General features: G+C 41.2%; 1 protein-coding gene across 17 annotated transcripts in view; it reads left to right on the top strand.

The window, feature by feature from the left end:
* The window catches only part of DLGAP1 (DLG associated protein 1), a 329,447-nt gene that overhangs the window by 68,505 nt on the left and 237,385 nt on the right, over nt 1-23,557 (top strand). For all 17 annotated transcript variants that reach the window (XM_069468246.1, XM_069468237.1, XM_069468233.1 and 14 more), the window contains one exon: nt 2,013-2,227. In XM_069468246.1, coding sequence (XP_069324347.1) covers nt 2,013-2,227 — 215 coding nt within the window. The remainder of the gene's footprint in view (nt 1-2,012; nt 2,228-23,557) is intronic.

Below are 23,557 nucleotides of genomic sequence, written 5' to 3'. Positions count from 1 at the left end.
CATTTGTAAAATGGAGATGATAATAATAATATCACTCCTCAGCTGTGTGGATCAAATGAGCTAACATTTATAAAGCACTCAGAACAGGGCCTGCACGCAAGAACAGTATGAGAATTTGCTAAATAGAATGAACATGCTGCAGAGTGAAGCTTAATGTTTGTTAGTGCTTTTCAGAATTAGAACCTACAAACTGCTATTTTCAAGTCCATGAATAGTAGCAGCTCTTCAATCTGATGTTTCTAGATATAAAGTTTTTTCAAATTATACAGGTAAATTAATAATATAAGAAGAAAAGAATCATGCTTTATTTTACTAAAACATCTCACTTCCTAGAATCTATAATGCTTAGAAATCTGTCTAATATGCGTATGTGTCATTGTGGACAATTTTCCTAACACTTTAGATTTCAAAATTATATATTATTCATCATAAAATTTAGATTAATGAAATTCTGATCTTAGAAGGTAAACCAAAATATTTTGAACCCCAGTGCTGCCATTTACTAACTGTGTGTCCTTGGGCAATTTCCTTAACCTCTCTGAGATCCTGCTTCTCATCTGAAAAATACAGAAAAAACACACACATTGTTGATTTCACGAAATAAGATCTTATAGGCAAATTGCTTAGTGTAGTTAAATGTTAATAATGAAGTACTACATTATTTTAATGGATAACAAGTAAATAGTTAGCATTAAAATATTAAATACCTTTTTATCTTCTCATTGCAAACCTGGCCAATTCCAGGGAGCCCTTCCTGGATACTCCTTCTTCTTCACCATAACTGGTAACTCTTGTTTCTAGTGTCTCTTTAGTATTAACACATATTCCATTTACAGCACCACATCTTAAACTTGCTAACATGATGATTTGGAACTATTTCTAAATCTCTTTATGCTCTGTCTTCTCATCTCTGTTATAAGCATATTGAGGGCAAGAACCAGCCTCCCCGTTTTTGGGTCTCTTTTAATTAAGCTCTGTGTAGTGTTCTGGGCACTGTAGGCTGTTTGTTACTTCTTGATGGATAAAAAAGAGTGGTGTTATGCAATTTTTTCACCAAATGGAGGAGGAGTGAAATCCTAGACTGAGTTCATAGAGAAGTGGAAAATCTAGGAGGAACTGAAGAGAGAAAGTCATAATAAAGAAACCTTCTAAAATGTAGTGCAACGCCCCGCCAAACTCAGAAGAAATGACAGTGAAAAGAAAAAAGAGCAGTGCACTGACAACATTATCTTGTGTGGTGCCCACAATTAGGGACTTAGAGTAAGATCCAGGAAAGCAAGAAGAAAAGAACAATTCAGACAGTAGTAGCTGTACCAGGTAAGTAGAGCAACCAGAAAGCAAAAGGGGAGGAGCTCACAAGAGGTGTTATTGTGTGTACATGTGTGCATGTGTGTGTAGAGGTCAACAAAAATAAAAATTAAGAAAATGCCAATAGCTTTCATGAGGAGATCCTTGGAAACCCTTAAAGAGTTTTTAAAGCAAATATATGGAAGCTAAATTCAAATTAAGAGGGGTTCAGAAAGAAGGTGACTGGGAAGTGAATGCAGCTGGGATAGACACTGGTTTAGGAAGAAGAGATTGGATATGAGATGGTAAAGGTGGAAAGTTTTGGAAGGCATATGTCAACCTGAGAACATTCCTGAATCTTAAATGACAACTGAAAACAAATCATCGCAAACCTCAAATAAAACTGCTTTTCTTTCCAATGGCATTCCTGTGTCTGACTCAACTATTATCAGCATGAGAAAACTAAGTATAAATGAATCAGAGCGACTGGTTTTGATTTTTCCTAGGACACAGGTTGTTTTAAAACTGAGACATGGATTTGCATATATTCAAAATATTTTCAAGCCTATTACATTAAAATACTATTATTAAAAGGTTAATGTCCAAAGTTTTGGATAATTATCTATAGTACCCATATCCAGGGGCATAAAAAAAAAAAAAAAAAAAAGAAAAGAAAAAGTCAGGATTTTATAAAAAAGTGAATTATCTGTTTTATATCTGAATAGGTTCCTCAAGATGAATGGTCAGGGTACACCCCTCGAGGTAAAGACGACGAAATTCCGTGCCGAAGAATGCGGAGCGGCAGCTATATCAAGGCCATGGGGGATGAAGACAGTGGCGACTCGGATACGAGTCCCAAGCCTTCCCCCAAAGTCGCCGCACGCAGAGAAAGCTATCTCAAGGCTACTCAGCCATCCCTTACGGAACTCACCACACTCAAGTAAGTGGTACTAACACTGTGTTTCTGGGGGCTCCTTGTTTATCACAGAGGGTCGGATGGTACGACCCCTAGGGCAAGCCGGGCAGACAGCATCCCACAGATGGAGCAGAGTAATACGGTGAGTGGCCTATTGGTTTCGACCTTGGATCTGACCTGTACATCCCAGTGCCTCCGAAGATGGGGCACCCACATGCGCTCTGCATCAATCGTAAGGTGAACCCCTCGCCTCCAAGAAGAAGGGTTTGAAACAATCCAGAATGGCTTCAAAAAGAATTAAGATTTCTAGTCAATGAGAATATCTATGTATCCCGATTCTTGGACTTTTGTTCAGCCACTGACTATGCAGGAGAGCTCTTCCTTAAAAGATCCTTGAAATTTTTGGTTTACTGAGTAACAGAGTAGAGGAGGCTGTCCCGTAGAAGCTTATAGAAGGTGGCTGTGTTTGAAAATTGGGTGACATGTGAAGGTTCTTGATATACATTTTTAAATTGGGGGCACTCAATATATATTACAATTAGTAAGATCTTAAAAATGGTTTTTTTTATTTTGAAAAATATGATTAGAAATACAGTTTATGCATCGCTTAGCGATGAGAATATATTCTGAGAAAATGTGTCATTAGGCAACTTCGTCATTGTGTGAACCCCATGGAGTGCACTTACACAGACCTAGGTGGTACAGCCTACTGCACACCTAGGCTATATGGTATCACCTATTGTTCCCAGGCTGCAAACCTGTACGGCATGTTACTGTACTGAATACTGTAGGCAATTATAACACAGTAGTAAGTATTTGTATATCTAAACATATCTCTGAAACAGGAAGGCCAGCTAAAAATAAAATGAAATAAAATAAACATATCTCAACATAGAAAAGGAATTTTTAAGCTCCATTATGATCTTATAGGACCACCATCATACATGCAATTCATCATCCATCAAGACATTGTTATGCAGCACATGACTATAGTCCTTACCTCCACTTGTGCTATTTGCAAACAGAGAACAGCATTGCAAAGGAAACTATTGAAATTGATTATTTTAAGCAAGACCTGATATAATTTTTAATACTTTTTAGAGAGTAAATCAGAGCCTTAGAACATGGATGTAGATAGAATTACATTTAGACCTGAAAAATATATTACAGACAATTAGTATTTTAATTGCCTTTGATTTCATATTTTGATGAAATGCATATGACTATTCATGCATTTATATTATTTACACTATGATATTTTATGCAAAATAAAATGTTAAAAGAAAATAAAACAGAAAAGACCAAAGCAGTTGACTTTAGGAAAACAAACCAGGCTCTTAATCAAGAACACTGAAAAATAGCTGACTATTCTATGGTAGGAATTTATTTAAGTAGCAAAGTATGTTATCTTTTAAAGAAATGGACAGGGATAGTTCCCTTCATGAATTCTTTTTCAAGGGATTATGCAGAACCATTCTGGATCATTTTAATCAAATGTTAATTCCAAGACATTAGCAAGCCATCCCAAGAAAAGAAGCTCTTCTTTCTTTCCTTTGGCTTCCCATTCCCTTCTTCTTTGCCTTTATTTCTGCATGTGTTCATGTCCTAGGACTGTCGTAACAATGTGCCACAAACTTGATAGCATGAAACAATAGAAATGCATTGTTTTACAGTTCAGGAAGCTAGAAGTCTGGAATCAAGACATCAGCAGGGCCCTGCTCCCCTGAAACCTGTAGAGGATAAATCTTCCTCGTCTCTTCCTAAGTTCTGGTGGCAGCAATGCTTGGCATTCCTTGGCTTGCAGCTGCAGCACTTCAATCTGTCTCTGTGGTCATATGGTGCTCTCCCTCCTGTGTCCCCTCATGGCTGTCTTCTTAGGACACCAGTCATACTGGCCCTTCCTGATGACCTCATGTTAACTTGATTAAATCTGCAAAGACCCTATCTCCAAATAAGGTCACATTCACAGATACTGGGAGTTAGGACTTCAACATATCTATTTAAAGAGCACAATTCAACCCACAACACTGTCATGCAAGGTAAAAGTTGATCATGGACATAAGAAATAGAAACAGGTCTTCATTGCACTTTGGCATACCTAGCAGAGGCTTGGAAAATTAAATATAACCAGTCTGAAAATAACTGGATTTGTAATAAAGGCAGTCCGCCAAGGTGGTATAAAATGAGGGTGGCCAAGAACTCTTTTGGCAAATGTCTTCTGTGGACGATAAAATATCTCTCCACTAGAAACAATAATAGGTAGTCACAGCTGTGATGTTAATTGATATTTTCCAGAAGATGCAAAAAAAGGGAATGTGATAGGCAAGAAAGTCACTTGGACCTGCAACCCCCAGTCCCTTCCACCTCCTGAGTATCCCATGAGGTTATCATTAGGGTGCACTGGTCACAGTCACTGAATGACACTTTGGGTCTTGGGTGATGTGGTACAGTGATTACTGCTCATAGCAATACGCAGGTGTGAGGAGAACAGAAAGGAGCAGAGCCGTGAGGAAGATGAGGAGAGCACTCTAACGGAGGCTGAGGACAGTGGTAGAGGCTGAAACCAACATTCACAATTATGCCTTGGGGCTACTCTCATAGCTTCTAGGGTGTGGAAAATCCCTCTGAAGGCATCGGAACTCTTTCTTTCTCTATTGTCTTCTACACAATATTATCTACCTCTAATGTCTGGGACCGTATCTCTACAACCATCATATATTTCCTTTACTGATCAGAAGTTTTAAGGGCAGAAAGAGGAAAACATAGAGTGTGGCTAGGCTGATGGTAGAGGGTGAGCTACTTCAGACAGTGAAATCAATGAATTGAGTGTGAGTCAGTGACTGCTGTTTCCTTCCTCCACACTTACGGAAATCCAAATTGGTAACCAAGGGACTAGGGGACACATAGTAGGTTGAATAACTTTTTTCTTTACTTAGGATGGAGTTTCACCAAACCATCTCTGTTGTCCCCTCTTCTTTAGCAGACAAGGAAACATCTGGCCACCATCCCAACATGTCTGTCTTCTCTGTGCTACCATCCCATTCCCCAGAATCATGTCTCACAGTCCTGCCAACCGCCATTCACTTCTCCCACACGTATTTTACGAGTTCCATTTTATCATTACAGTCTTCATCATCTTCAACGAAAGATGATTAAAATCATCTGTGATCTCTAGTTTAACCAGATTTAAGGAAATACATAAGGAGAAGAGGAAATACAGTATGGAGGCAAAAATTCAGACATGATGTGACTCACAATCAATTCTGTCTTTTATTCCTTGATGATGTTTTGACTGGAGATCATTATTTTTCTAGAAGTTTGAAGCATTCCATCCCTCATGAGAAAAAAAGATCCCCATATCCTGGAATTCTAGTTCCTCAAAAAAGAAAACTATATTTATGTTCCTACTTCTTTGACATTTAAGTCAATTTTTTTTCCTTCTTCCTCCTCAGCAATTCACAGCTTTAGGGATGAATCATAGCCATGAACCAAGATAACTAAAATTAGTCAAGTAAGATTGGGGCAACATTTTGTTGCAGGTTTTCAACTCCCATCCTCTCTCAGAAATGTTGGAGAGAAGGTACTCCTACACTTTCCTACATTGTTTTTCGTTTTTCTTTTTTCTTTTCCATTTTCTAATTCCAAAGTCATCTTGAGGGTTTATTTATGTGGGTGGTTTTCATCTGCTACTTATTGTTAGGTATTGAGTCTTCAGATATACAAGGGCCAAGGTCAGCTGAACATTCTTGAGTCAGGAGTAGTCTTGAAACAATGAAGTCCACCTTTGGGCCTACAAAACTCCTGTAGCTACCCTCTGAAAACTGTTTTTTCTGTCATTATCTTCTCTCATTCCACAGCTATTGACAAATCTCTTCACCTTATCACTAGCTTTTCCTTCTTCCTTACTTATTAAACAGTGAATTTGAAATATTGTATCACCCGAGAATATTAGCATTTTCAAAAAGAGTTTCTGAATGATTAATAGTAAACTTTCATTCTAGAGGAGACATTTGGGGGCCAGAGTTTCTTCAAAGCATGTCACTGCAGCTTGGCTCTGATGAAGAACGTATTGGATTTGCTATGATATGCTACTCACTTGGGAACTAACACTACTGCCGCTGCCATGATTAGTGAAAACCATGTCCAGATCTCATCTTGGACTTTTATTCAATGTGCTGTAGAAAGAACATTTTAAAAATGATATTTCTAAAGCAAATATCTCATGGTTAAAATAAAATAAATAAATAAGTATGATATTAGGTGAGCTGTCATTTAAAAGATTCTAAAGTTAAATTCAAATATCTGTTAATCCTGGACAAATAACAATTTAAAATGTCTTCATACTTCTTTATCCCTTCATCTAGTCACTAAGAAAAATTTTCTCCTGGAAAAAAATAGTCAGTCTTTAATATCACAGGCTTGGAAACGCTTCTGAAATTGGGGAGAGAAGGGCTCCAGGCTTTTGCAAAGGGACCAGTGAGAGCTCCTAGCAATTTGGATAAAGTGTCCCACCAAAGGCTTCAGGGAGGTTTTTTCTAATTCTCAATGCCTTGAAGGCAGATAGTTTTTCATTTTCAGGATGGTTAATCCTCCTAATCTTCATGTTTTCCCTTGGTCCTGAACCTTTTTTCTTTTCTTTTTTTAGACAAATTGGAGAAATACTAAGTAGCTGTGTGGCTCTTGGCAATGGGATTCATGTCTCTGAACCTCCTTATAGATGATAGTCTCTTAGCATGGTGGCACCACTTGGGTGGCTCACCCTACCACTCCCATGCTTCCACCCCAGGCCCGTGGCAGACAGCATTAGCAGATCCCAGCATTAATGGATCCCACCCTCTTTCCCTCTGAGTGCAGACTGAGCCGCAGAATCAGTCTGAACACAGCGCTGCAGGCAACATCATTCTGATCCGAAATGCCCACAGGTGCTGTCCTTAGGCCACACGACAGGTCTCTGAGGAACCTTTCAGCCCTAAAGTGCATAATAGTAAGGACAAGGCACAATAGAGCTGGCAGTTCACAGTTTAAAGACAAAAGGAAGTAGTATTGGTAAAGAAAATAATTTAAGAAGAGGTAGATGGGATATTCACCTCCAACTTGACTTCTGAAGATTTGAAATGAATCAATTCTACATGCGAAATCCAAACAATAGCTTCTTGCTGGAGTTTCTTTTTTTTTTTCCTTTGTATAATTTTCTTTCTCTCTTTTTCTCCCTCTAGACACACTGTGTCCTCTGCCTGTTCCTCGTGTTCCACACGCCCCTCCTACCCACCTACTGTTCCTCATGTTCCTTTTCTTCCCAGAAAAAGAGAGGAGGGGGGAGCGAAGACGGGCGCATTGCTGTTTTTTCCCCAAAGATCTAAGCCGTATTTAAGAACACAGCAACGTGCATCATCCCACCTTTGTGCTAAGTAGCATGAAATGTCTCTGCTTTGCTTTGTTGTCTGTTTTCCCCAAATGCTTTTTGGTTCCTCTCCTACCCATCCCTCAGTATCTTCATAACACACGATAGCAAATGCTCCATGCAATGGCGGGAGAACAGAATAACAACCTGACACTATATCGCTACAGCCCCAGTGATGTAAACTCAGGGTAGTTTCCCACTCTTCCCTGGCCACAAAATTAATACTTTCTTCTATTATCCTCTGTCCTTCCAATTGCCCCCCCACCACTTTCCAAAATAATAAGACATGGAAAAAGTTTAAAAATGGGAATCATTCTTGCCCATAGACAAATTATCTAAATACCTTTCAAACCCCTTCTACAAATAAGCCTGATTTAAAAATTTAAAAACTAGTATAAGAAATTGCCTATTGTATTCAGTCCCTGATCACACGCCCAGCTTAAAAAAGAATTAGTACTTCACTGGGCGATGAATGCCCTCCTCCAAATGATGTGGGCGTTTATGAGTCTTGTCGTCCGTCCAATGTCCCGGTTCCTTGCTATAAAATTACTCTTTAGAAAAGCATACTTTGGAAGGAAACCTACATAGATTGAACAGTCCCTACAACGATCAGGACTCCAGAATGGAGAGAACTACTTGTGTGTCTCTCGGGGAGATGAAAGAATGAAAGGAAGTCCAGATACTTTTTAGAGAGAAGGAAAGGAGGTGTTTTTTCAAAAGTAGGCGAGATATTTACGTTTTGACGAGGTTCTGAGTGCCTGACTAAGCACTACGCATTTTTCATTTGATCATCAAAACTCTATACATGTGATTTTGACCATTTTGCAAATGAGGACTCTTCATCTCAGACAGATTACATAACTTGTCCAAGGTTACCTATCAACTGAATGTCAGAGTTAAGATTTGAGCCCAGGTATAGAAAGCAGAACAGATAAAAAGCTGGGTAGAATGCTGAACTTACTAAGACTGCAGTAATGAACTATTTAAAAAAAAGGTTTAAAGATGGAGAGAAGAGGAGGATGAACTGGGTATGGACAGCCGAGAAGTTGTGGCCAGGAAAAAGAGACATTCAAAGCAGACAGTGAGGATGAAGAGTGGGTGTGAGGGGTTGTCAGGAGGCTGCGGTGAAGTGAGTTCCGACCTGTGAGTGTGAGCAGCAGATGTGCAGCTGAAACCGAAGGCCCTGGAGAATGTCCTCACTCAGCTGTGGGCTGGGGTGAAGGAAGCAAGGACCAGTGGCCACAGCAGCAGATCTGTAGGAGGGGCTGGCTGACAGAGGATGCAGGGAGAAGTGAAGGCCTGGATTCACCTCGTGAGAACTAGCGCAACAGCAAATCCTGGACCTGGACCTGTTCTGTGGCTTACAGTGCGTAACCTGAGCCTCCTTCACGTGACCGCAGACCAGGCCTGCACTCCTGCCAGCGGGCTACTCAGGGTGGTGTACACAGCGTCCTGGACACCGCAGAGATGAGAGCAGGGGAAGGCCTCAGTCAAAGGTTCTGCAAACAAAGATTCCCACACCCTTTGGGGAGTACTGACCAAAGTCACTGTCCACTGTACTGCCAGGAAGACTTCTGTCTGCAGACAGCCTTAGAATCCCACTGTCTCGCCCATCTGCGGGCTGGCGGTCCTTCAATTTAACATCTCTGTTCTCTGTTACAGTACGTCACCCAGGTAAAGAGAGCAGCCTCATTACAATCAGAAATTATGTTCATGTCATCACTCACTCATTTATTCATGCAACGAACATTTATTCAGTACCTTTAATATTTAAGTACTGTGTGAGCCATTTAGACCTTGGTTTCAAGACATTTATTAAATGCTTTACTAAAATCTGGGTTTCCAGAGTCAAGTTGGAGAAAAAATATATATATGTGTACACACACACACACGCGCGCACACAGACACACACACCCGAGTCTAAGAATGGCAAAAGCAGGCACTACAGAGAAAAAATAAACTTAAAATTCAAAGGCTGAAGGTATTAAAGTTGATAGTTTTAGTTAGAATTTTTTTCTGGTCAGAAAAATCTACTTTACCTGGCATGGGGAAGGGTTGTTTTGTCTTATTTTGGTTTTTTGCTGTTGTTGCTGTTTTCTTGTTGTTGTTTTTTGTAGATTACTATTAGTATTTTGTCAACATAATTCAAGTTATTAGCTTTACTTTCACTTCATATTATTAAAGAAGTCCTCATCGTGCACCCAGATGGCAGGACATTATGCAGGAATGAGAAAAGCTTCTTTAAAAGGAAGCCTCGGCCAGCATCTTAGGGGTTGCCTCTAATCCTTTTTGGAAGCAGGAGGTGTGTATAAGTCCTAAATAAATGTGTCTTTACAGAGAATGAGTGTGGAATAGCAAAACCATCAACATCCCTATATAGAAAACAGGAGGAAAGGAGAACAGAACTGCAGCCCAAGGAATTTAGGTTAGTGGAAAGGAGGAACTTCTACCTGCAAGTTATTAATTATTGAATAAATTAGTTTGGAAATTTTTAGAGAAACTTTCCTGGGCATCTTTTAAAACAGCCCAAGTTACATTTCTGAGAGCTTTGATAATTCTGCTTGAGTGACAAAATACCTCTAAAAGATCCTTCCAGCCTGAGGAGTCTAAGACTTCAGCATAAGATCAACATCATATTCTTATCTTGTCCATTGATCATGTATTTTCAAGCTAAGCATTCAGGAAGGTGCGATTTCAAGGCACCCAAATAATTCGGTATGCCCTAAATACATCACTTCTCTTCCTCACGCTTCCCTTTCTATCAGTGGAATTGCCATTTTTGTAAATACAGTCTTGAAACTTTACAGCTCACCTCTCACCTCTTCCAGTTTTAGGGCTCACTTTTTCTCACTTGAATGCTTGCAATGGGCCGGTTTGTCTCGCTGCCCCCAAGCCTCTCTCTCATATGGACTTTATATAGAAAGTCTTATATTAACTTTCTACCAGGTTACTGAAAAATCATCTCGGAATCCCATTTTGTCTATGCACAAAGTCCTCAATGTAGCATTCAAAAGTTTCATACTAAGACTCCATTCTCTTCTGAGATCTTCTTTCCTGCTATTCCCTTACAAGTATTCCTCACTTCCATGGAACTGAGCTGCTAAATGTTCTGGGGATCTATAGTGCTGGCTTCAGGCCTGTGTTAGTCAGGACAGGCTAGATATTATGATGGGGGTGAAAAAGCAACCACAAAATCATAGAGGCTTCTAACAAGAAAAATGTATTTCTTGCTCATACCACATGTCCATGTTAGGTGGGCAGGGAACTCTGCCCACATAGTCACCCAGGGGCCAGGTTGGGGATACTCTATATCAACAAATGGTCCCAAAGTCACCAAGGAAAGGGAAAAGCACAGAATGAAGTGAGCACTGGTTCTTAAAGTTTCTACTTGCCAATGGGACAGGTTGCCTCCATTCCCACTTCATTGGCAAAAGCTAGTGACATAGCAAAGTCTAACTTCAAAGAGGTCAGAGAAGGCAACTTTACCACATGGCCGGGACACAGACACACAAAGCAGCACTAATGACTACCTTTTGGACATTGAGTATTTGTCTCACTCTTTCTCCTGCAAGCAAATTACATTCATGGCTCTCCACCACCACCAAGGGGGGAAGAAACCCAAACCCCACCCTGGCATGGTATTGACTTCAAGGTTTCCAGGTGGTGTGTGATAGTTTGCACAGCAGGGAATGATGTGCAGTAATACCCACAGCTGGTCCAGGTGTGTCTTTGAGACAAATTATCTGCCTCCCACATACCCAATATATCACATCCAATATATGGTGGTAGAACAAGAACAAAATGTCCACCATAAACACTTCCATTCTGAAGGAAGAAGATAGGCGATGACAGTAGTTATTGATCAATAGGAATTCTGCAATCCCACTGGGTAAGATGTAGCAGGCTCTCTACCCTGGGAGGGGCACTGTTTCTTGGTAAGGCTACAATTCTGCTGCCTGGGGGCAACTTCCTTGCCCAGTGTTCTTCATGTCTCCTAGCTCGCTGCTCCAGGAGAGTCTTCCATTTCTATTATCTTCCTTGACCATATTCTTAGCACACTTCAGGGAACATGTGCTCCTTAGGAGCCCAAGAGACATTGGAGGACTCCTCAGTTACCAAGTCTTTTAATCTAGGCAGTACAGCCCTCTCCAAATTGCAGTCACTTCTTGTCTACTGATTCCAGTGAGTTCTGTGCACCAACTGGCACACTCACAGAACCTTTCTAGATACAATTATCATTTTTGCTCAACTTTTTTCCCTTCCCTCCCCCATGCCTCTATCTTAGATTCTCTCAGCTTGTCAGGCTAAGTAGGAGAACCAGACTTATTACCTGCTTTCCTCTGAATCCTTTTGTCTAATTGAAAGGATTTGCTAAATTGTAGCTTCCTTCTAAATAATCTGAATCCATTCAAAGATTTGAACAATGAGGGGAGGTGACCATATCCCTGATTTGAACTTTGGCAGAAGGAGTAGTTTTTATCATGTCTTCATCACTCAGAAGTCTTCTAAGGTTTACCTTTTACAGGTTGGATTGAAATCAGTTGCTTCTTCAGACCTGCAAGACCACAAATGTCTAGACTCTCTTTATTTCCTTGCATTGCTACCTGCAATCTAGCCAGTTCTTTTCTGAGTTCATTTCCAGCTATATAATACCTTGTCAAAGCTTGGCAGCAGCAACCAACACATGCTGTTAACATTGTGCTTTGCAACTACTTTCCCTAGAGTTATGAGTTCATTTGTTACATCATCTACCTTTCAAGTTGTTGTAGACAATAGTTTACCAAATGATTCACCACTGCATAACGAGAGTCAACATTTTTTTAGCCTCTGATAACAATTACCTTGCTGCCTACTTCCAAATCTTGAAACCACATTTACCTATTTTAGGGGTTTTTTGTTGCTCTTGTTACACAGGCACACCACTTCTGATAGCAATTTATGTTCTAGTTAGGATAGGCTTAAGTTATATTCTGTTAATAAACATCCCCCAAACCCTAGAAGTTTATTTCTTATGCACAATATTTGTCCATTATGAGTTGGCAGCTCTACTTATTAGAGTCACTCGGATACTCAGAATGACAGAGGGTCCATCCCAACAGATGCTTCCATGATCGCCAAATCAGAGAAAGGAAGCATGGCAAATGGAGCATGGTTTCCTAGAGTGACACACAGCACATTCACTCAGATTTCATTGCTAAAGCCATCTACATGACCACATCCAATTTCAAAGAGGGAGAGATGTACAATACTATCATATGCCCAGAAATTGGAGCCCAGGATATATTTGGTGAATGGCAGCTGGGAGACCTCCAGGCCTTTGTTTACTTACTATACCTCTGGAATGCCATCTCCTATTCATTTGTTCATTCAACAAAGATTTACTATAACATATTGCTCAAGAGTGCAGGCTCTGAAGCCAGATTACCTAGGTTCAAAAAATAGTTACGTCACTTCTAGATGTGTTACTATGGAAAAATTATTTAACCATTCTGTGCCTCAATTTCCTCATCAGTTATAGGGATGGTAATATTTCCTACCTCAAGAGTAATTGTGAAGATTCAGGAAGGTAACACATGTGATGCACTCAGCACAGTACCTAGCATATGGTAAGTGTCCCATACATGGTAGCTATTGTCAGCATTATTATTAGTACTGGCCACCTACTATATATTAGGCATTAGGATATATCAGGATTCCTAGTATAGTACAACCATGATCTAATGGGGGAGAGGACTAGAAGTTTCCATTGTTTTTAATCTTCCTCTCAAACTTAACCTCTCCCTGTTGGCCATTATTTCTTCTTCCTAAGAACTCCCAGAGCACTGGGTTAACATTCCTCAATGTAGTTGCAGCCTTCTTACACATTTTCCTCTTTTCTCTGTCCCTCATGTAGAAGGAGGTTCAAATGCTATCTGAAGCAATGTTTGCAAAGCATTTGGCACAAGGTCTGCCTTCAGGAGATGCTGAACAAATGCTAAGACCCCATTACACAACCCTGTGTGCCTAAGGTGCCTTGAACGGTAGCTTCCCAGAGTGGCTTCAGCCCGCCGTTGTTGAGCTGAATTGTCATCTCACATCTGTGCGGCATCCTTTGGCTGCGTCTGTGCTCGCTCCGATTCCTCACCCTCCCTCTGCTTCTGAATCTGTGGTTCTCTGAAATCTCCCTGTTCCTTCTCAACCCTACTTTGCATTGCCAGCCCACCTGGAGGCTGGGAGCTCAGTCTGGCAGGTACACATTAGCACGTTAAAAATATCTACACAGCCGTCCCTAGTATTGTCATCCACTTTGAACATTAGCATATTTCCTTCAGTTCATCTGGGAAATCCTAGTTCTTTCTAGTTCTGTGATGAGGAGGGGGCTAGCTATCAAAGACCGGCATTAACTAGTCTTTTTTAGAATTGGGGAAGGGTCCTCTTCGATGATCACATGAACTATGCAGCACTCTTTAAAAATTATTCATGAACCCACATTAACTAATGAGGAAGAAATATCATCTACCCTGATAGTAACCATTAATTTTCTTCCAAGCCTATTTTTTCAAGATTAAATAATTATATATAACAGTTTTTCGTAAGTTTTCAATACATCTGATTTGATCCTCCCAACAGCCTCAGAAGGAATTTAGACTTGATGTTAACCAACACTTTCCAGATAAGCCAAGGGTTTCTTGTGGTTATCAGCTTCCTGAGGTAGAGCCTGGGCTTGGTCCTTGGTCTTAAGCTCCAGCCCTCTGCTTTCCACTCCAACTTTCTTCCTCCCACTGACTCCTGGAACTCTGAATACTTTTCCCTGAACAGTCTGGGAAGTGGTTTCACCATCTGGACATTGTTCTTGACTTCCAGCTCAGAACCTTCTTTTAGTTCTTTGGACCACTTCTCTTTCCCAGAAAAAGCAGAGCGAGGTGAGAGCTCTCGGCATAGACCCAGATTACCAACTGCATATGAAATTGCACCACCTCGGTTGCATCATTCTGGTGCCAAGTTTCAGGAGAGCTGGACACTCAGCTATGGGTGCAGGTGCCTGAGAAGATTGGCCCAATCCTAGAGCTCATGTCTTCAGAGCCTGGGATTAAAAAGCCAAGCTAGGACTGCTTTCCCTTGTGCCAACCACCTGCACTCATTAAAGAAAGGCTGTGTCAGAGTTTTAGAGTGAGAGAAACTGGAGATGAAAACAGCTGACCATGTTCATGAAGCCTGAAACTACATTTCCTCATGGGAAGGAGCCACCCCACAGTGCTGGGTCCTATCATCCAATGAGAGCCATGGTGCATACCTCTTCCCAGCTCCACCTTCAGTTTTGTCAACCTGGTAGCTTGATACTGGCCGTGAAGGGAATATTTACACCATGAAAATCAACACACTCTACAAGTCAGAGCTGCTTCCTCCCAGAGAGTCAGTTTTTAAACATTTACCAGTTCGCCACTAGGCATTATCTTCATGTAGCCTTTCTTCAGGGATAGGATGAAAGAAAATTCTTAGGAGCAAAACTAGAAGGAACCTTAGTGATGATTCCAACCCTATTACATTACAAGTGAGGAGATAGAGGCCAGCAGAAAGCATTGCCTTGCTTAAACTATTCAGCAAGCTTTAGGATGCAGGTCTTCTCATTCTCAACCAAGATTCCTTTCCTGAGGAATCAAAGCTTTCAAGCTGCTACCTTCCCTGAGGGAAACAAAGGAGACATAAGTCTCTGTCTTCGCTACACATACGATTAAGTACTACCAAGAGCAATGGAAATGATTTTGTATAATAATTTGTAAGATTCAAAATTATGTACATTACATTCAAAATAAGGTACATTATGTACCTTACCTCTAAAAGTGCAATAGTTGTTCAAAAAAGGGAAAAAAATTAATATGAAATGGAACAAACAAGGAATAGCTTCATGAAAGAAAAGATTCAACATGAAATTTGAATAACTCAGAGGTGGTGGTAGACTAGGGAGGGGGAATGTGTCTGAATACAAAGAAACCAAATTGACTTAAAAATGGGAAACTGTCTTTGGATAAACAGTGAGGACTTTTGTAAGCAAGATGCTTTAACATCCAGGGAATTTGTTTTATTTTAATGCAGTTAGTGATAGGGAACGGTTGGTGGCAGAGCTAGAGAATGAAATGAGTGTTTTATAAAGATGGCTTGCGTGGTGTGGAGTGAAAAGGCCCATTCCAGGAGAGCATTTTTCTCTTTTAGATGAAAGTATATTCTATATTATTTACATGAGTATATATGTAAGGAAGGATGTTTTCTAATATCTGAATAGTCATTCTCCCTGTGGGAAGGCTTTGTGGGTGATTTTTGCTGTATTTTTTGTGTTTTTCTCTTACTTTTTTCCCTTGTGCTTCTTTTTTTGTTTGTCTTGTTAGAATGTATCTAATTTTAACCCAAAAGAAAAATCCCAAAGTATAATAATGACTAGCACTTGGAAGCACTCCCTGTATGCCAGACACAGTGCATGTAATAACTCTAATGGTCCTTATAAGACAGGAATTATTATTATCCTGAGCTATACAAGGCGGAAGCTGGGGCACACGGGTTAGTTGACTTTCCAAAGGTCATAGAGCTAGATGTGCCACAGCCTAGGATGTGAATCCAGAGCCCGTATCATTAACCACTATCCGGCCTCTGGATGAGATAGAGAGAGACAAATTGGAGGCAGAGAGTTTGAAATCAAGTAAAAGAGCCCAGAGAAAGTTGTGCTGCTCCAGGGGGGAAATGGTAGAAGATAGACTGAGATGCTACCAGAAGGGGAGGAAGGGCTGGTATACAGATAAGTAAGGATACCAAGGACAAAAACTAATCAAGGACAGGTCAGATCTTCTTCTTCTTGCTGCTGCTGTTACTTTGTCTTGTTTATGGTGGTGCTACCCTCTACCCCAATAAACACCGTCCCTACACAGGTCTCTTTTCTGTTTAGGAATAATGGGAAGATTTCTTGTTTTATTATTACAAAAAATATTACTCATAAAAATTTCAACAGCACTAAAGAGTATTTTAATAATATGTAAAATCTCCCCCCCTCAATCCCTTTTACCCCTCCATAGAGGTGAGAATTCCAAGTTTCTTAACCTATCCTTTCAGAAATGCTCTAGGCATTTATTTAATATACACATGTCTAAACATTCTTTACACATACTGTTCTACAATTTGCTCTTTTCACTTAAAATTACATCTTAAGCATTTTAAAAAATAAATTCATGTAGGTTAAGCACATTCTTTTTAACAACTGCCAAGTATTCCATTGTATGTATGTACCATAATTATGCAACCATCTCTCTCTTTGAATGGGGAATGTTCCTTATGTAAAGCTAAAGCAAGCCAAAAAGGCCTCGTTATAAAGAAAAGACATACTCATAACATATCAACGTGGTCATAGGAGTATAATCTTTGAGCAAGAGCACAGGAATGCACTAAAAGTTTAAAAGTAATTTCAATAAACATGAAGGCTTAGCATCTCAAAGTGCTTGATCATTTGAAGAAAATGAAAATGAAGCAAAAAGCATGGTATAAAGTGAAGTATGCTCCCAGTCACCAAAATAGGAACGTGTAATCATAAAACCTGCCTTTTCAATTCCCTGCTGGCCAGACTGGGTTCTAAAACTCTGCCACGCAGGGGCTGAATATAAACAATCTACCATTAGAAAAATAATGCAGGGGGCGATTGTAAAAATAAGTGGATTTTTTGTCTGTTTTTTGTTTTTTAACTTACAGTCATGATAGTATTTGATCAACAACTAGAAATTTCCAGCTTATTTTCCTTTTCGAATATTTTGAGATTGTTTAGAAGAGAAGATAGGTTAAGATTCTCCTTCCCATTCCTCTTTCCTTGGCTGTCTTCAATAAAAACAATCATCTCAGGTAGAGGAGTGTTAGTAGGAGGGAGAAGTGATCCTCAGGGGAAAAAATTTCAGGTGTTTTGTTTTGTTCTGAATTAGATAAATCCATTAAATGCCTGCACTACGCAGCCCTCCCTCTCCCTTCCTTGAGTTTATTTAAGTAGTTGCCCATAGCAACCACCCACACTTTAAGTAGCTGTGCTGAGTATTGTTGGAAACAACTCGGCAAGCCTTTGTCTTGCATCCATGATCACTCGCTGTGCCCTAGAGGTAACTACGTAAAATTTAAATGATAATTAAAATACATTATCAATGGTTTGGGGTCTCCTTTATTAAAAAAATACACCCTACTTTTTAAATGACATGATAAACTACCAAAAACTGTTGTCATTAGAGTCTGCTGGTCACCCTCAATACTATTAGAAATAGAATAATTTCAGGAACCAGAGGAGCACTGTGAAGAAACCCCAGCAGAAGGGACAGACAGCACGCTTGGCACCTCTTCTTCTCCCTCTCCCTTTATGGCAGCGCCCACGCCTCCGCCCCCCGGCCGTGACAATCAAGCCACGGTCCTGCTGACGTAGAGGCAGCCTGAAATAATGGGAAAAGGCAGAACTGGGTACAAATCTGGACTTTGTCAATTTGTAACCTTACACAAGTTACTCAAGGTCTCTATGTGTGTGTGTGTGTGTGGTTTTGTTTTTTTTCACTTAAAGAATAGATCTAATTATCTATCATTAAAGAAAAATTGTGAGAATTAAATGAGCAAACTTATGTTAAGCACCTAATCTGGAATGCTTTACTCAGTAAGCATATATTCAGTGTCTTCTATGTGCAAAATACAAATTTCACTTAAAAATAAACAACCTTAGAGGAAAAAAAGACAACTAGACAACCATAGAAACAGATACACTTTCAGAGAATGGACCACTCAGCCACCCACAATGTGCCAGGCCAATGAGGGCAGACCCAGGCCAGGTCCTGTGTGGTTCTTCCTGGTGGAACTAGAATCCTACTCTCCTCTCCCAGCTGGTTCCTGGGACTGGCCCTGCACTATGTTTTTCTTCTACGTCGTAGCTGCCCATGGCCTTTGACCTCTGTAGGTCCATCCCGTCCCTGTCCCTAGCAGGAAGGTACTTCCCTGGCTGACCGGAAAGACTCGGCTGAGCATGAAGTCATCTGCTCTACAAAGCCTCCCCAATGTTGCCCTCTGACTGCGGATCTCTGTAGCTGCTTTTGAGTCTCCATTCTTCATCCATCTCTCGCTGACTCCTCTGTGGGAAAATGTTTCACTGGCAAGTCGCTACAGTTGATCTCTGGTTTGGTAAAGCTAAGCATTTTACCTGTTGTTCCAAACCAATATCTTTGCCTGTGTTTACAGGAACTCAATGACTGGGGAAGCAAGGCTTACAGGGTACCAGGTCCTTTTTCTCAGTATGTTGGACACACAGAATCCTTGTCTCATCTGGCCAATTTGGGTGAAACGCACTCTCCTGATCCCCCCACTAAAAATGTTAAGAATATCCTGCTTTCATACTCATTAGCCCTTAATGGTAGAAAGCTTTCTTTCTTCTCTTATTGTTCACATTTTTCCATCCTTTGATCTACACCTGGTAGTCTGCTCGGGCTGGCATAACAAAACACCACAGACAGGGTGACAAACAACAGAAATGTATTTTATCACAGATCTGTAGGCAGGAAGTTTGAGATCAGGGCACCAATATGGTTGGGTTCTGGTGAGGGCTCTCTTCCTGGCTTGCAGATGGCCACCTACTCACTGTGTCCTCAGATGGCAGGTGTGGGGAAAGAGAGAGAGAGAGAGAGAGAGAGAGAAAGAGTAGCTTCCCTACTGTCTTTTCTTATAAGGGCACTATTGCCATCTTGAAGGTCTCACCCTCATGACCTCATCTGAACCTAATCACATCCCAAAGGCCCCATCTCCAACTACCATCATATTGAGCATTAGAGCTTCACATATGATTGGGGGGGCCACAATTCCGTCCATAGCACCTGACATTCATTTTGTGTCTGTGACTACAATAACTTAAGAAGGGGTGGTGATGCATCACAAGAAAAAGAAACTATTGGGAAATGTGTTTTAAGTTATTAAAATATGAATTATGATCATTATTTTTACCAACAAGGCACCTGCTGCTGGAATTCGCTTTAATAGCACAGCGAGGGCCCAACAGTTCCCATCTCATGCGTCTTCGGCTCTTAGCTTAGGGGCTGAGCGGTTGTGACTGACAGGTCTGTAGCATATTCATGGATCAAGCTCAGGTTCCGAATTTCTGCTTTCTCCGGGGATCTCTTTAGTGGGCTGTCACTCAATGCATGTCATGTTCGCTCTCCTCTGGGCTTCTTAAGATAACACACTACCTAAATCCTATCAATGCAGAGTTATGATTATTACAAACATTTTTCATTGCAGTAGTTAGGAGAGTACTTCATTTTTATGTAGTTTCTACAGATGTAAAAGCTTGTCGTTTGTATCTTGTTTGATCATTAATCAGCCCCCGTCTACGCAGGACAAGCCGTTCCAATGGCAGGCCATGAGCAGAACTAGGGTGTAGCCCAGGACTTCCTACTCCACAACCAGCGTGTTTGCCATAATACTAAATGCCAGTGAGGAAGGGGAAAAGAAGAGGTCTTTCCTCCAGTTCTTCACTATGGAAGATTTCCCAAGACAACCATGAGTCCCGAGTTCTAAGTGCTGAGCCTATCTTACTCACAAATTAATTTCTCTCTCTGTGTCTCTGCATTAGAACCCAGGACAGACACAGTGATGTCAGTGATCAGCGTCAGTGGTGATATTTGCCCAAGGTTGCTGGGGAAACCTGGCTGCTAACTGGCAACAACCGCTGGGAGATGTTGATTCTTAGCTACTTTGTCACATTAACCTTTTTACCGTCAGACGGCAGCTCTCTACAACTGCCCAAGCCCTGTAGCTCTGCTCCCTTCATTGGTTCAGCCTCTAGCATTGCTAGATGTCTAAAGAGATCATATTATACAATAAAAGGATGATAAATTTTGTTGTGGGTTTTGATTGGTATGTATAGGGAGAACATGTATGTTTTATTTGGGTTATTTGTATTCAACAAGCCGTATAACTCTAAGAACACAGGTAAGGGAAATGGAGAAAATATATTTTTTCATGATTGTCTAGCTTAGTTCATAATACGAAAATCTTTTTATCTGTTTCAAGGGATTTGGGGGCTTCTTCCTGGCTTTTCATGACATCCAACTCTCCTGTCACTTAGGACACTTAGTAGGTGGCTCCATGACCCTCCTAATCCTGGCTAAAATGAGTTACATGTGTCCGTAAGAGGGATAGAGTCATGCCAATCTGGAAATAAGTGGGAAATTGGCTGAAGTTACTTTCTCCCTGAACAACAAGTAAGTTTTCACTGGGTCGATCTGCAGTCTCTCAGATGTTTTGCCTTCAGGATGCTGACTCCATCTCACAGGAGTGAATGCACAAGGCCTCACGGTGGGAGATACGGAGGCAGCAGCTTTGCAGCAGTCAGTCGTGGTGGGAACTAGTGACGCACTTTTTCCCCACCATATGTTATCAGATTAGCCAGATCCTGTGTGCTGAGAATTGGCAGAGCTTCCTCTGCTGCTGGATACGTTGGCCAGTAACTCCCAACCACACAGCCACCTTGATAATTAGGTGGAGCTGCTGCCAACTTCTGCAATCTGCCGTCTAGGAGGCTGCGGGCCAAGCCACACCTTTGATCCCACGTGGCTGACTCAACCCCACTGTTTTGCGTTAACCTTTCCTGCCCCACAGAAAATCTCCCTTTGTGAGAAGCTCTCTTTACGCATAGAGGAACCTTCTACATTCAGCATCGTGTCGGCGCCAACTGGGAGCATCCCGGGGTGGTTATTCATAGGCCTTTCCCCAGACATCACTTCCCATTGCTGTCATCAAGTTCAACAAGGTAGTAGGAGCAAGATTTTGGACACAGAGCATTCTGAGGTCAGAAGAAATGAATCAGTGCCTATAATTGAGATGGGCTTTGAACATGTATCACAATAATGCACACTGCCAACTACATGGAGTCTCTTCTTTATGTGTCTCGTCCCAGCTGACAAGTTTCCTGTCTCATCACTGACCTCTGAGCTGTCACCTTCCAAGCTGTCATAGTTAGAGAAGGATTAAAGGAGAAGCGCAGCTAAATAAGAAAGCGTGAGAGCAGAGGGTACACGCAGACAGCCTGGGACCTGGCCAGCCGCGAGTGTAAAATCTCATCCAGAATCTAAGAGAAGTTCATTTGGAATCCTGGTTAAAGGCTCTGCATCTTTGCCCTGACTTTGGGGGAGAAGGAAGGAGTATAACAATTGCCCCCTCTCAAGAGACCTGAATGTTTTAGGTTCACTTCTTTCATATCAAGTAAATTTAAAATATTTCTTTATTAGGCCAAAGATTGGTTCTTTAAGTTTTGATTGATTTATTTGGGGCCTGAACCCTTTTCAGGAGCTGATGAGATCTGTGGACACTCTCCCCAGAGTACCGGAGTTCATTGGCCAGCCCCCACCCCGAAGCCCATGTGTAGCCTGTAGAGGCAAAGCAATTTCCACTGTTCCCAAAGAATGGGGGCATTCTCCAAAGTTTAACATATGCTTTTGTTTATTTCATGAAATTGCCATTGTAATATACAGGAAAAATACAGCAACTTTGAAAACTATGAGATGATAAGAAAAAATAAGCACTGTCAATATTTTTTCACAAAATTGGCCCTCATGCAAAATCGTACCTGTGCATCATTGCTTCTTAATGTCTTTCAAGCTCGGTGACCTAGCCCAGGGTTGAACTCCTCTATAAGGGTACCACTTCTGAAAGAACCTATTCTATTTTGGGCTGGTGAAAGTTAGAAGTATGAAGCCAAAATCTCTCTGCCTTGGTCCAAGCCCTAAAACACATGACCAGTGTCAACTAAAGGAAAAAATATCAAGCCTTTAAAGAATTAAAGTTGGTTTTATTGAGAAGTCTGACTAAGGACTGTAGACCAAGGCCTACAGCCCAGGAGCAGTCCTTGAGACACTTCGATGTCGTATTTCAGTTCCAGTTTATATGCAGGTGGTGAAGATTCAGTGTGTGCAAAATCACATCGAAGCTTGGGTGCAAGAGTACATCTGGGTATACTTTGCAGGGGCATAATTGCTAACCTTGGCAGGCGTTATCTTATATATAGGAAACGACAAGGACTAGGGTCATTTATTTTTAAGGAATATAGTGACTCAGGCAAGAGAAGTGGGGGGCTGTGTGCTCTGTCCTGTTTTGTCTCCAAAGAAACCCTCTGGAGAGCTGCACAGGGGCACAGAGTCCGGGGCTTCGTGAAATTACACTGGCAAGCAGAATGAGCAAACAAGCCTTCTTAATTTGCTACTTTGTCTCATATTATATAGAACAATTACCAAAATATTGAAGAATCTTCCAATGTTCAACATAACCCCTGTGGCTACAGATGTGAGACAGACTTTGGTCTCAACAGCAGACCAGTGGGGACTGGCGAAGATGTTAGGAATGAGTACAGTCCAGCCTTGGTCCACTGGCCTATAATGGATGCTCCTTCTGCAAGGGCATCTTGCTGTCCAGTTCACGTTGTCTGTCTCAACCTAGTTCCCCAGAGATGTAGCAAAGGTAGAGCTTTCATATTCTTCTAACACAGAAGGAGGAAAGACAAGGAAGAGGAGGGGAAGGTGGGAAGGAGACAAGGCAAATACATGGTGGGACATTACCAGGGCCAGAGCTTTGTAGGAAAACACAGTTGGTTATTGGATCACATGGACGTCTCTGGAGAGGCCATATGGAACCACTGCATTCTGGACTGAAGTCCACCTGAAAGAGAAAGGGCAATTTATCTGCTAATTCCTCCCAATTTCCTGCCTCTCATTGGTTCAAACTTATTGCATGTGATATTAACTGTGCAACATAGGGGTGGGCTAACTAGGGCTGGACGAAGCTAGGGCCTCATCCCCAAGGAAGGTTGAGACACAGGCGGTGCCGAATGAAGGTGGAGGAAGAGACACAGCAAGCAAGCTTTGCAGATGGCAGCAGCGTGAGCCATCCTGAGGCTGCTCTGTCCAGGAAGGAGGGCAAATGTCCAAGGCTGA

This window comes from Eulemur rufifrons, chromosome 5, assembly GCF_041146395.1.
Source record: "Eulemur rufifrons isolate Redbay chromosome 5, OSU_ERuf_1, whole genome shotgun sequence".
In the NCBI taxonomy this organism is placed as follows: Eukaryota; Metazoa; Chordata; class Mammalia; order Primates; family Lemuridae; genus Eulemur; species Eulemur rufifrons.
This window is presented reverse-complemented; position numbering and strand designations above follow the sequence as displayed.